General features: G+C 43.5%; 1 protein-coding gene across 1 annotated transcript in view; it reads left to right on the top strand.

Annotated features, from left to right (window-relative positions):
• ATP8A2 (ATPase phospholipid transporting 8A2) overlaps positions 1 to 14,543 on the top strand; it is a 510,308-nt gene that overhangs the window by 474,848 nt on the left and 20,917 nt on the right. Inside the window, exon 35 of the mRNA XM_087814449.1 lies at positions 1,253 to 1,348. Within this exon, the coding sequence (XP_087670575.1) occupies positions 1,253 to 1,348 (96 nt within the window). The remainder of the gene's footprint in view (positions 1 to 1,252; positions 1,349 to 14,543) is intronic.

Genomic DNA, 14,543 nt, shown 5'->3' with positions numbered 1-14,543 from the left:
CTTAACAGACTTCCTTTCCTTGAAGGTGGAGGGTGGGCGGGAGTAATGCGATTCCACTGAAACAGCTCACGTCTCCAGAATGTCCTGCTATCCTCTTCTCATTTCCCTGCAGATACATGCTCAGTCTTTCTGCTTATTCTGTCTTCGAGTCCTGGCGTTTAGCTGTATCCTCATATTCATTTATCCTGAAACTAATGAAAACCTTTTCATAATACCGGGTGGTGCAAAAATAGGTTTACAGTAGTAAGTAGGTGAAACAGAGTTTATTTTTATACTATTATTTATTATTTATTGTGTTATTTTCCAAATGAACAACTATAAACCTACCATTCCCCAGCCTGGATGTAAGCCTGCCCGTATTGCTAAGTCATGAGAGGCTTTCTTTCTACAGCTTTTTTTCCTATTTCTAGCTTGTCTCTTGTTAAATGCCTTTCCTTCTCCTATATTGTTTCCAGCCAGTAGCCTTTGACCTTAGGAAGATCCTGAGACCAGCCACCCGCTTGAACACAGTCCGGTATTCCTCTGAGTTTAATCAGAAAAGGGTGCAGGTGACTCTCCTGCAGTTCAGGAAGGGGCAGCGCGTCCAGGCTGAGCTCTGAGCCGCGGGGGAAGGGCCAGCTCACGGCCAGTTGTTGACGCCACCGAGACCTACACCTGCGGGCCCTCGTGGCAGGGCTGAGCCAGAGGGCTGTGCCCGGGTGTGTGTCTCGAGCCCAAGTTTCAGCCAGGGGTGTGGCATGAAAAGCATGAACTCCAGCATTATAAATCGTATGCCTGCTGGGGCAGTGCGTCCTTTCACGTGAAAAGGAGAGAGGAAGCTGCTCACCCCAGGCTTTCCGGCCACAGGACAGTACAGGACAGGGCAAGGAACCAGCACGTGTCCACTAGGATGGAGATTGAGAGCATCTTCTGGGTTGCTAGGTCCTGCAGTGAAAAGCTTTAGAGACAGACCCATGAGTATCCAGGAACCCCATTCTTTGTTCTGAATGGCTGGGGTCCTCAGACAGATTTGCAGGCTTTCAGCAAAAAAACAGTAGTCTTTAGGGGGCTGACTCCTGATGTTCTGCAGAGCTTGGGTTGCTCCCCAGGTGGAGCCCTTGCCATGCATGGGACCATGAATGCTCCCTGATGCCCCAAGCCTATGCGCCAGTCCGTCAAAGGGCATCCAGATGTGTCCCAAGAGAACACCCAGTCTTCACAGCTGTGTGAAGTTCCTGTGTCATGTTCTTACTGTCTTTTCCTTGTGACGCAGGGTCAAGCATACCTGCCATAAAACGTTGCTGGAGGAGGTACAGGAGCTGGAAATGAAGATGGGAAAGACGATGCTTCAGGACAGCAACGGAAAGAGGTGGGCACCTCCATCCAACTATTTGAAGAACAAGTGTTCTCCCGGCCCTTTTCCCTACTGTTCCTTCCTGTGTTTCTTTCTCTCTTCTCAGTTTTCATCGTGAGCGTGGGGTGCTCAGTTTTAAGCATTTTTGGTTACTCTCTAACAATATAGTCGTGGTGAGATTTAAATCACGCTTTCTCGGTAGCAACATGAAACCTGTCTTTCTGGTTCACTAGGCCTGACCTCAGATTAAACTGGGATTTTTACTGGGTCTGGACATGGGCAAAACAAGCCAGATGCAGAAAATACAAATAGTAGCAATATTATCTTAAGGTGGAAAAGTTTTAGTGTTAGCCATATTACCAAAGAATATTTATATTTAGTAGCTAGGCCTTTGCATATCAGGCGCAATTATTACACAAAGGATGAGTATCTGCCATAAAAGTTTGCCTGCTCTTCATGTAAGTGCATATCATTCATATAAATCTTGTTAGAGTTCTCTTTGTGTAAACTGGGATTTTCTTTTGTTTTGTTTTGTTTTTAATGAATTATTACTTTCTACTGGTGTTGAAAAAGTGTCATGTGTCTTGCTGGCTGGTTCATGGAGACAAATGCTATTGCTCCCTGTCCTTGTTTCTCATGAGCATCAGCCTTCTCTTCCCCACACCTCACAGTTGAGCATGTGAGTAGTTTTTGCTCAGTCGCATATGTTAAAATGCACTTTCACGTGCTTGATCTGATGTGGGGCAGGGTCTCCTGCTGGCTTGGACATGGGGTCAGGAGCACGGAGGGCCTTCAGAAGAGGCAGCCATCCAGGAGGAACCTGGCTTAAGGGAGCAAGAAAGGCTTCACATCCAAGATGGGATGGAAAACAGGGCTTTATTAGATTGAATTTGGTTCAAATCCAAATACCACCAGAGGAAGTTTACCTGGACCCAAGAACAATTTGAATATAATAAAGAGGCACTACTGTATTAGAGACATGTGACTCCTGGAAAATTACGAGGACAAATCTTTTGTAAACAAATACTTAGAAGGAAATCTGTAGCTAACTGCCAATGAAAAAACATCTAGAAGTTGAATACTTCCAGAGATTCCTACTACGTGTTTTATTTATAGTCTATTTATTTGTACCATCTTTCAAAGCAGTGAAGACAAAGCATTTTTTCAAAGGAGAGAGAACCCAAACATTTTCAAAAGTATGAGGAGCATAGTTTCCAATAACTGTCACTATTTTAGAATATTGTAGAATATGTGGTTGAAGTTGTGGTTTTTGTGTTTATTTAGGACTTATTTTTAAATATGTGATTCCATAGCATTCATTGTATGGCAGTTGTGCTAGTCGCTCTAAAAAAAGTCAGTCAATAAGACAAAAATCACTGTCTTCAGTAAGCTTACAGCCCTGACCAGGGGGACAAGGCAAGCTTAGAGCAGATCAAGGCAGCACACAGCTCAAGCGTGAGCACGGCTATTCTGTGCTTAGCATCTACTAGATTTTCAAAGACCTAGAAATTTCTTTGAGTCCTGAAAGGAAACATATTCGTAGGCTCTAAAAATAAGGGAAAGCCTCTGCAAATTGAAATTAACAAATGTTAAAACTCTACAAGATACTTATCAGTCTGTAAAGCTTACTAGTCACAGTAAGTTTTATCATTATTTCAAAACAACTTACAGGCTCTCATATCTCAAGAATTCTCAAGTATACACTGGGGTTGCTGAGAGGTCATAAGTAATTCTAAGTAAAATGAGAGTTTCAAAGCAAAAGTCTAAAATTCCTTTCAAACATTGTGGGCAGGAAAACATTACATATAATGTGGCATGAGAATGCACTTTAATGTGCTTGATCCGATGTGGGGCAGGGTCTCCTGCTGGCTTGGACATGGGGTCATTTGCACAGAGGGCCTTCAGAAGAGGCAGCCATCCAGGAGGCATCTGGCTTAAGAGAGCAAGAAAGGCTTCACATCCAAGATGAGATGGAAAACAGGGCTTTGAGGATGTGAAGAACTTGAAAAGACAGAAATGATGAGAGTATGTTTCTGGCAAAGGGAGCACCTGTGCAGAGGCACAAATCAGATTGTGTGCAGGGAGCAAACCGCACTCAGGTTGGAGGGTCCCGGGCATTTCACAGAGATCTGGAGCCTGTGTTTGAATTCTGGCTCAGCCACTGATTAGCCATGTGACCTTGAACAAGATATTTCATATAATAGATTGTTTTTTTATCTGTTAGAGAAGACTAATATTTTGGGGGGAGAGGAGTTAGGGTTTATGAAACAATATGGATAACACAGTATATTCCCTAACCCATGGCAGGGACACAAAACGTCAGCTGCTAGTCTTCAGATTGGCAAGGGAGTCACGCTATTTCAGGGAGCGGTGGGCTGGCAGCCTTGAGAGTGTGAGCCCATCTTTGCTTGTTGATAAAAAGAATGCAATTTGTAAAACTCTCTTATCCTGTTCAGAATTCACTTTTAAATGTTCAAATGGATATCAGAAAATAATTGGAGTTTAAATATGGTTTCCCCATTTTAACACCTGCTTCCTGGTGGCTTTGTAAATTTCACCTCTGTCCTTGCTGAAGTGATAGTGGGTGTGAGTGTGAGTGTGAGTGTGCACGCCCCCACTCGCTTATGATGGTTTCCTTTCCCTCTGGTCCCAGTGTCTTGCCTCACTTTTGAGTTCTCACTTTTGAGTTTGGGGACTCCATCCCTCTCATCACCCTCAGTAGCCCCCCCATTTGTTTTTCTCCCTCCTAACTGCTCCCAGGTTTTCTGGGTGGTCCATCTGCAAACTAGACGATGGCCGAGGGCTACTCTCTGCCAGAGATTTTGTCTCGCTTGGCCTCTCCAGAGCTGCCTCACAATTGTTCCTCTGTCACCTTCGTTTGCTTCTTTCACACCTGCTTGGAGTCCTGTGCACCTCTGGTGCTGGTGGGCGAGGGTAAGCCACCAGCTGGGGAGAGGGGTTGAGATTTCTTCAGCTCTGTTCTTCTAAAGATTTAGAGTATTTTGGTCTCTTTCCACACTCCCCGTTATGTATTCCCCACCCCCACCTATGTTTCCATTTACTCTGTATCTCTCTCTAGCTGTTAGTCTGACATGGTAGAAGCACCATAAACATTTGTTGACTGACTGACTGGAAATGCAAAAGCCCAGCCAGGTGACGCTGAGGACAGCAAGGCGAACCTGCAGCAGCTGTGCAGGGCCGCTGGTGCCAGGCGTGTGAGCTCCTATGGAAAGTGGCCCTAGAGAGAAGCCGAGAGGTATGCAGGTGGTCACTTGGCTCCAGTGGGAGAGCCACTTATCTCATGGCTTAAGAACAGAGCTAACAAAGATTCACAGATGGAGAGACATTGAGTGCTGTTGGCATCGCCCTACCCTTGCAAAGTTGGACGGTCTTGGAGCGGGTCCTCGCAACAGCCCACAGCCCACCCTGCCTTAGGTCCCAGGTGTCCTGAGCATCCCGAACCATCCCAGGGCTACTCAATTCTGAAATCCTTTAGGACATTCCGCCAAGTCATTGACCCAGGTCCAAGTCACTGGCAAATATACTAGCAGTTTTTCTCAGGAATGTACTCATAAGAAATGCAACAAAAATCTTTTTAAAAACCCTTTTGTGCCAAATTTACAAGTACAATTTGAAATGGTAGCTAGGCAGTCTATGCATTCCTCTAGGCCCTTTATTTATGCAGTAAAATACTCGAACATTTTATTGATCTTGTGTAAGCCCCAAACTCTTACATGATTTTGGTAAGCATTAAAATTTTATTAAGTGCTTCTGCATGGTCTCATTGATAAATCTTGTTTTCCAAAATTAACCTGCATAATTTATATATAAATAAACCTGTTCTCATGGCTTAGATAAAACTATAAAGTATTTTCTATACTAGAAAGTATAGTGAAGTTGGAAAATGCTAAAGGTAATGAACTAAACTTTTTCTTGATTTTAGGGTGTCTTTTTATGGTGAAGCCTTTTTCTTGACGTGTTGTTTGTGTACCTTGCAGACACCAGACACATTTGCCTATTTGGATTGTTTGGAAGACCTTTCCCCAAACCATCTTCCCCAGTAATCTTCACCCAGATATCATCCCACCGTTCTCTGTGTAGAACAGTCTATTGTGCATATCCTAACTTTGCATGTGTCTAAAAAATGAGGAGCTAGTTGGAAGAATTTCCTTTTTCAGTGTTTAGGTCATATTTTCCCCCCTCTGTATTCCTAAAGTGTAACACATGCAGGTTTTTTTCTGGTAGAAGAAAACCCATTAGTGGCCATTTACCTTTACAAATATAATTTAAACAAATGCCTAAAATGTCAGGTAAAAGGACAAACTTTTTTCCCCTTGAATTGCTTTTCTTTCTTGGCATGGGGTAAGGAGTGTTTTGAGTTTTTGGTATTTTGGCGAGCAAGAAGAAAGGTGAATACACTTGGTGAAAACATCTAGTTTTTCACTTATACTTGGTTGGAATAAACAACAAGGAGGCCCTTGTTTGTTTTAGGCCTTCCTTCCATTCGTCCCAGTTGACTGGAGGGGTGGGGGAGGCCCTGGGATTTTCTCGGGTTTCAAGGTCAAGGAATTCTGGTTGCTGCCCCTGCCTTTTCCCAACAAGGTGGTGGGATTCTCTTTCTTTAAGTGCTTTCCCCGCCCGAGTGTAGCTCACTCTGTGCCTTTGGTCCAGGTCATCACCTTATGGTGAGCAATCACTGAATCTCCCCTTTGGTTTTATGTTCTCCCTGAACACTGATGCATGGGCTCCGTGACCCCAGGGCTGAGCTGGCGCACACAGGGTAATGTAGACAGCCCGTCTGCCTCTTGGAAATTCAGGAAAGAAATCTGATTCACTTCTCTGTCTGGGCGCCTGTGCTCACCCAGCTTCCATTTCATCGAGGCTCCCACTACATAGGCAGGGCGCTGGTCCGAGCCAGTGACCTGGGAGTCTTGATAGAGGACAGATCCTGACACACATCAGCAAGATCTGCAAATCAGTGATAGCTTATCCCCCACTCTAGGCAGCACTCTCCTCATGCTCTTCCTAAAACCAGTTATGCTAAAAACAAAAACTCCCCAAAACAATTTGAGTGAGTACTCAACTAAAAAATATCCAATGTGCTTTGGTGTTTAAATAGAAATCTTTCGCACTTCATTTAAAGAGCTTCTTGGTGTTGTCACACCTACAAGTCAAAATTGGTACAACTGCCAAGTCAAAGATAAATATAAGCACACTCCCAAATAAGAGACACCCCGCCTTTATTGTGTAGTATTTCTCCAGTATAGACTTTATATTATTTCAGGAACGAAATTTTTTCTCAGTGTATCAGTGTTGGCAGTGCAAGTTTCTGTCTTCCCTTTGCTTCTCTCTCAATGCTTTGCACACTTATTTCCCATAAAATACCTTTTTTTTTACTTTTTATAATATGTTTTTATTGATTTTAGAGAGAAAGGAAGGGAGAAGGGGACAGAGAGAAAGAAACATCTATGAGAGAGAGAGAAATATCGATCAGCTGCCTCCTGCATGCCCCCCACTGGGGATTAAGCCCACAACCCAGGCATGTGCCCTGATTGGGAATTGAACCAACAACCTCTTGGTGCACGGGACATTGCTCAACTAACTGAGCCACACCAGCCAGGACCCTATTATTTTTTTTAATTAAAAGTATAGGAAATTTTGGCATCATTTTGGCAAACCTTTCCAGGCCAGGTGGCAAATGTCTGCTTCCAACAGCTGGTTAATATTTATTTCACTTCCAGCTGCATTTTTTCCATGGCTGGGTCATGAAGTAGAGAAAAGAGCACAGACTGTAGAGACAGACGGACCTGAGCTGGAGTCCAAGCCCTGCCACTCACTTAGCTGTGTGACCTTGGCTAAGTTATTAACTTCTCTGAATTTTACTTTTCTCATTATACATTTGATTTGAGGTTTAAATGAAATAGAAAATATTAAATTGATAGCATATGTAGACATTCAGAAAGTGTTAACACCTATTCATCCATCCCCTGACTTAGAAGCTGAATAGAAATTAAATTTCCCTGGCCATTTTAATACAGATGGGTTTCCCAGTGCACTCAGAGGGAGTGTGAGTACAGCAGATTCTCTGGTGTACATCTTTGGGGTGCATCTCCAGGCTAGGGGACCAGGCAGAGATCCAGCGGAACCCCAGGCAGAGTGGGCAAGCCTGTGAGCAGTGAGCTTTGGGGGTGTCAGGAGAGTTTAAAACTCCTGGCCATTTCCCAAGTCGTCCTGTTTGCAAAGAGGAGGGTGGACAGCCAGGCCCCTCCCAGCTCCAGGCTCTCCTGCTAGCTGCTCTCAGGACATCCACCTGAAGCGCAGGGCATCCGTGCCAAAGCTCACCTTCTCCCCTCGAAACCAGCCCCCCTTTGTGGTTCTCAGCCCCTGTAATGACAAGTTGTTCCAGTGCCTCCGACTCCCCCTCAGCCTCATCTTGTTTCCTCTTCGTCTTTGCATCCTGAGGGGCACCATCTCACGTGCCTTCCCACAAGTGGACGCTTCCCCCGCTTGGCCGCAGCCCTGCCTCGGAGGTCAGCTACTGACCCCAGGCTGGCCTGTCTGCCGGGGTGCCTTTCTCTCTTCCTCCACCCTCCACATAGCTGAAGACCTCGTTCCGAAGCTCAGCCCTAGCCAGGCCACTTTCTGGTCTGGAACCTTCCATGGTTTCCCACTCCCTGTTGAACCAGGCATAGGCCAGGGCCGCAGAGTGGTGTCGGCCTCCTCTCCCTCTTTTCACCTGTATGCATCTTAGCCTCCTGTCTCCCTGCCCCCACAGCTTCCCTGCACCAAGCTTGACCTTGCTCCTCTGTGGCTAATGCTGCCCTTGGCCCTTCTCTGTAGACTGCTTTTACATAACTGGTCCGTCCTGGGTGGAACTCTGGGTCCTTGGGGACAAAGGAGACAGCCCCTTGGCCTGGAGCAGATGCTTCCAACTCTAGGCCCACACTCTGACGTCACTCCATTGTGTCTGACTTTCCCCCACTATGGTAGTGTCGGCCTGGGCTTCCCCTAATACATTCATTTGAAAAGTGTTTTTAAATTATTCAAATATTCAACATAAACAATAGTAGAGAGACTAACACAATGAAATCCCATATACTCATTACCCAGATTCAACACTTATCAAGATTTTGCCACAATTGCTTCATCGAGCCTGGTTTCAGTCCTATTTTTTCTTTGCTGTAGCATATAAAGCAAATCGTAGACATCAAAGCATTTTACCTCACACACTGCAGACTGTAGCTCTAAATATCACATTAAGCACTTTAACATGTGTGATAAGTAATGCATATTATACTTGTCTATGTTACTACATGTAAACACTGTAACTCCAATGCCTATTGTCATATGAAATATTAACAGTAATGTTTTAGTTTTTAAGCAGATTTTCTGGATTGTCTCAACTCTGTCTTTTTAGGGTTTACTAGGTTTGTATTAGGATCTAAGCAAGATCCAAATTTGGTTGCCTGTCTTTGTTTTCAATGCCATGGGCTTAACAGAAGTCATGTCTCATTTTATTTTTCTCATAACAATTATCAACATGTACTGCTAAACAGTTTCCTCCCATGCAGAAGAGGGAGCACGCTCTCAGAGAGGCAAAGTCACCCTCCCAGTGTCACCCAGCTGAACACAGAGGCTGGACCTACATCTTCTAACTCCAGGCCTCTTTCCACAAAGCCAAGATATTGAGAGTCACCAGATGCTTCCATTTTCAATGTCATCTTTATCAGAGTGCCTGGGAAGCAGTGGAGCCCTAGAGGGACTAGGAGGGTGCCTGCCTGGGAGCTGGGGAGCAGGAGTCCCATCAGAGGCCTCAGGAAAAGTGTCAAAGCCTGCCAATTTGACATCGCACGCATGCAGAGCTCCAAGGAGGCTAGAGAGTGATAGTTGAATGTTGTTGCCTTTCAGATCCCTGTATGTAGAAAGAGCATGGAGCAAACACAGAAACCAGACCCCCCTCTGCAGGAATACAGAAGTCAAACAATCAGACAGCTTCAGAGCAAACAAAGCAAAAGGGCTTGTGAACACTCTGACTGCCTCGACATGGTTCAGAAAGGAAAAGCCTTGTTGAGAAAGGTGATCTCCAGCCAGAATCACCTTCATGGGGACTGGTGTGGTCTGTGAAAGAAATTAATTGAACGTGTTTAATCCTGTGTAGGGAATAACCTTGGGCAAGGCCTAATGCCTGCAAATACCTTAGGAAAACCATTGGAGAGTCCACACACTGGCAAGGGAAACCTCTAGCCTTGCTGACAAATAGAGCAGATGAGGAAATGCATTGGTGGACAAAGGGAGTAAATGACCCAAGAAATTACAGAAAGGCTGACTGGGTTGCCCAAGGGGTAGTTTCTGGTGACTGCATCCTGGGCACCGGAAGGAGAAGGCAAGGAAAATAAACTGTTAAGGAAGCAAAACGCCCAGTTAGTATTTAGTTAATGCCTAAGCCACCTGCATCAACTAAAAATAATTGATTATCTCTTATTTTATGGATGTTAAATCCCAAGTGCCTTTGTTGTTGTTGTTATAGGCTGGTGTTTAATAATTTAAACTTTTATAAATACCATGTGTCATTTGTTGTGAAGCAAGAAAAGAACTTCTTGTTCACTTTTAAGTGGTGCTGGCTATTCTAGAAATCTGCCCGGGAGCTCGGCCACTGCCCACTGCTGTAATAAAAGAATCATAGCATCTTTATCAAATGTCTAGAGAGAACTGGAACAAAGAGTCCTTTCCTTGTGAGACAGGTAGGTGAGCTGACAGGTGTGGAGGTGGCTTCACTGGTAGTCAGTGCTTCCCTGAAAACATGTCCTCAGACTGTATCCCAGGGTGACTGGAAGAAATTTATTTTTGGATTAGGACCTAAGTTAATGCCCGCTTTCTCTATTTGCCAATAAGACCCCTTTTCGAAAATCATTTTTACTCATGAAGTTAATGTCAGTAACTAACTAGTACTGATGGCTCATTACATCCCTTTGAAAGTAATATGAAATATTTCAATCCTTTTTTTGAACGTTGGTTTTATTTAACCCATATGAGCAATAATAGAAATAGTCAAAGGTATATATTTTTTTTTAATTTTTTTCCTTGCACAGGTCCTATGATTTGAACACTGATATGCCACATTCCAGGCAGGGATTAGTTCTTCAGGAGGTTCTTAGAGGGTCTTGGCTGGTCACTTTTCTGCTTCATTGCCAGTGACTTGTTTGCCTTCAGTTTGCCTCCCCTTTCCTCCCTCCCTCTACCTGTGATGACTCACTGAGGGGAAACTGCTCCAGGGGCTGACAGCCGGTGACCAGAGGAGCCATTCGGAAACTGAGTTACAGTTGAGACATACCGTTTCCGTGGACCGCGCCTAAATCCTTGAGAGGCTGCGGAGCGAAGTGTAGACTTCCTGGCGCCCTGAGAGCGCAGGTGCGAAGTTGCTTTTGCAGTGAGGCTAAGAGGGTGACGGAGTCTCCTGGATGTGCTGGTCTCAGAAGACAAAGCAACCCAGGGAGCAGTGCAGGCCATTGTCCTTTACAGTTGATGCCTGCTTCTGCAATGACACTGCTCTAAACACGTCCACCCCGGTCCCGGGCATGGTCATGGCTGTGAGGCGCAGTGGTCCCCTCTCTGTGTCTGGCACTGGGAAAGCTAGTTAACCCATTTGGTCACAGGTGAATATGACATCTTTGACCTCATGGTTGAGAAGGTGGAGAGTATGTAAAAGTTATAGCCAGGAGATGGTCATTGTAGTGGGGATCACTGCACTTAGCAGTAGTAGATTTATTGGACTTTTGGAGAGATTTCTCTGTTCGTAAAGCAGGAAAAAAATGGGTGTGTCTCATAATAGTGCACCTAGGAGTAAATCCTTCTCGAGGCAGGTACTCAGGACACAGGAATGCTTATCCCAGAGCCTGTTCCTTAGACATCCAGGGAGTTCCAGTTAAGTCTGCCCTTTCTAACAAGGCAGGGATAGTATAGTTTCTGAGTGTGTTTTCTTTTTCTCTGGCAATTAGGATTAGCTCAAGGCACCTTAGGTGGTAATGGGGAATTCACACTTGCTGATGAGCAAACATGTTGGCTTCCTTGCAAATAGAATCAGAGATTGGTTTAATACAGGACAACTCATTTATTCCTCCCCACCACAGACATGTATTGAAAACTGAGACGCGCCAGCCCAGGTGTGGCATGGGACGAGACAGACAGGCTCCCACTTCATTAGAGCTCGCATTCTAGTGGGAGTGACAGACAGTGAACAAACAAGTGAATACACGAGAGTCAGTGACGACTGTTAGGAGGACAATGAAGCAGGTTTGTAATGGGGAATGGATGGCTGTGTGTAGAGATCAGGAAAGCTTCTCGAGGTGACACTTGCCCTGGGACCTAAATAAAAGGCATTGCCCACTCAATAGAGATCTGGGGAAGGAGCACTGCAGGCAGAGGAAGAGCTGGTAGGAAGGCCCAGGGGAGGAACACACTTGGTTTGCCCAGTGCCGACAAAGTATGGGGCAAAGTCATCTAAAAGGCAGCAGGGGCCAGACACTGGGGGATTTGGGGGCAGGGTGGGGATCCAGATGTCAGCCACCAGGAGCCATGGAAAGGGTCTAAGCAAGGGAAATGTATGACCCTTGTTTTCTAGAAGATGTGATTCTCATGCCATTTTAAAGCCATAGAATCCCATTTCAAATTAAATAGTTAAGTAAAACCCCTACGTATAAAACAAAGTATTTATTAGCATAAATTTATTACAAAAGTTCAAATTAACACATTTATTTGTTTTAAAGCCAGTGGTAACAGATGATTTTCAAAATGTCAAAAATTTGAAATAAGTGTTATGGAGGACAGATGTTTTATATTATCTATATCTAATTTTTTTCTGTTTTCTGGTGGGTTCTATTGAGAAAAACCCTGATATACCAAGATTAATTGTCAGTTTTAACAGTGTTTCACAGTTCACCTTGTAATCTCAAAAACTTTCTCTTTTTTGTCCTTGATTATATTTCACATAGTAATATCTTTGCTTAAATTAACATGTAAATCAAAATAAGATGTAAATATTGTTAATTAGATCATGATCTTAAAATAATGATTAAGTAATATATAAATATGAAAATACATGAATAATTTATGTATAATATAAATTTATAAATACTATAAATTTGCTTAAATTTTTTATCATAAATGCACAGGTCATATAAAGATGTGATCAACAAATCATGTAAGCACTAAAACTCCCTAAAATAGCATCATGTAATAAATTGATTGTTCTCTTGTTGCATGACTGACGCATGCAGACAGGAGCATAGGTCAAGCAAAGCAATTGGAGCAGAGTAGGCTAATTGTTAGCATTCTTTTATTTGAATGGACACATAAGAATGCTTTCTTTAAAAAAGCAATATAAAATTACAATCTTTTTAATAACCGACCTATTTGTAAGATCAAATATAAGAACCATTAATCTGAGATCTTTACAGAAACAAGTTAACTTGAAAACATTTGTGATTTTTAATATATGAAGATTTAATCTGAATTATATGAAATACTTATATATTCTTATTTTAACTAAATATTTCAAAAATATTTAATATATAGAATGTGATTTAAAAACTAGTGTTTGAAAGAATAGTAAACAGTCCTGCCGGCATGGCTCAGTGGTTGAGCATCGACCTATGATCCTGGAGATCGCGGTTTGATTCCCGGTCAGGGCACATGCCTGGGTTTTGGGCTCGATCCCCAGTAGGGGGCGTGCAGAAGATAGCCGATCAATGACTCATCATTGATTTTTCTATCTCTGTCTCTCTTTCCCTTCCTCTCTCTGAAATCAATAAAGATATATTTTTTAAAAAAGAAAATAAAAGAATAGTAAACAGTGCTGTAACCTTAAAAGCATATGTTATCCTTGTATTTCAATTTAGTCACAAAGTTCAGTTACACAAATTCTTCGAAAACTTTGAAGTCCTTGGTTAAGAGTATACACTTTCGAGAGAGGAAATAAGAATTATTTTAATATTATGCATACATCTAGTTGAGGAATAGAAAATGAATAATTTGGTATTTAAATTAAAAAGGATCATTTAAGCAAGAGTTTTAGATGTATTCATTGAATTTACTGATAAATATAACTTTTCATTACTGATGGAATAAAGTTTTTTTAACTACCATGTATTCCTTTTTGCCTGTTCACCAGAAATAGTCAGGATGGAAGAAATTGTAGCTATTCAGTGCATTTCTAGAATGATAGTTGTTTTGTTTATTGAAGCATTGGTTTTTCGCCCAGGTCTTCTGTCCTCCCGGCTATGTCCTACCTGTTCAGAAAGCACTTGCTGAAAGCACTCTTGTCATGTGAAACTCAGGCTCATTGGCCCATTGTTCAAGCTGTCATCTTCCCCCATCCTCACAGATCTCTTGGGAAGTGAAGAGCTGCCCCGTTGCCACAGGCAGGCGACAAAGCCCTTGGGGCTCCCAGTCCATGCAGCGTCTTTCCCGCTGCAGAGGTGAAGGGGTGTCCGCAGGCTGCGGCAAGCCGCTGCAGCCACGTTGCTGGGAAAATCAGTTGTATTCTTTGACCAGACATCCCCAGATAGTCTGTATATGGAGCACTTGAGACACGGTGCCTTTTCAAAGTAAAATCCAAGTGAGCTTTTTCTTTGATAACCCAGAGAACCGCAGCAGCTCCCCGGCTCTGCTCCACTCTGGCCTCTTGTATCCACAGTCAGCTGGCTGAGGACCACATTGCTGCTGCTCCTCAAAGTCTGTGACTTTATTTTCTTCAGTATTTGAAAATGAAAGTATACTTTTATCCTCAAAAGCAACTGATTTGTATCTGTACTGTTTTGTAAGGAATGTCTAAAGGCAAAGCACACCGTCTGAGCCCAGAGAAAGAATTTTTCTGAGGACCTTCAGGAAATTCTTCCATCGGGCCCAGCAGACATCTTCACTTAGGTACTTGAGATCCTGGGTTCTTATTGTTTCTTATAGGTGACTTTTTCTCCTTCCCTTTTCTGCAGTATTCTCAGAGGACATAACCACATCATTCCATGGAGCTTACCTCATGGTGGTGTCACTGCTGTATTCCTCCCATTGATGTCTTCCTTGAGCACAACAGCTTACACCATGCCTGGGTCTCGTGCTTTCTGACTTTTGTTCTTTGATAGCTCTGTTGGAGCGTGGCCAGCGTGTGACATCATTAGCAATGTTGTGTGGGCGCAGACGCACCTTGTTTATCCATTCT

This window comes from Miniopterus natalensis, chromosome 2 (assembly GCF_054644295.1).
Source record: "Miniopterus natalensis isolate mMinNat1 chromosome 2, mMinNat1.hap1, whole genome shotgun sequence".
NCBI lineage: Eukaryota > Metazoa > Chordata > Mammalia > Chiroptera > Miniopteridae > Miniopterus > Miniopterus natalensis.
Note: the sequence above shows the minus strand (reverse complement) of the source record. Positions and strands in the feature narration are given on the sequence as shown.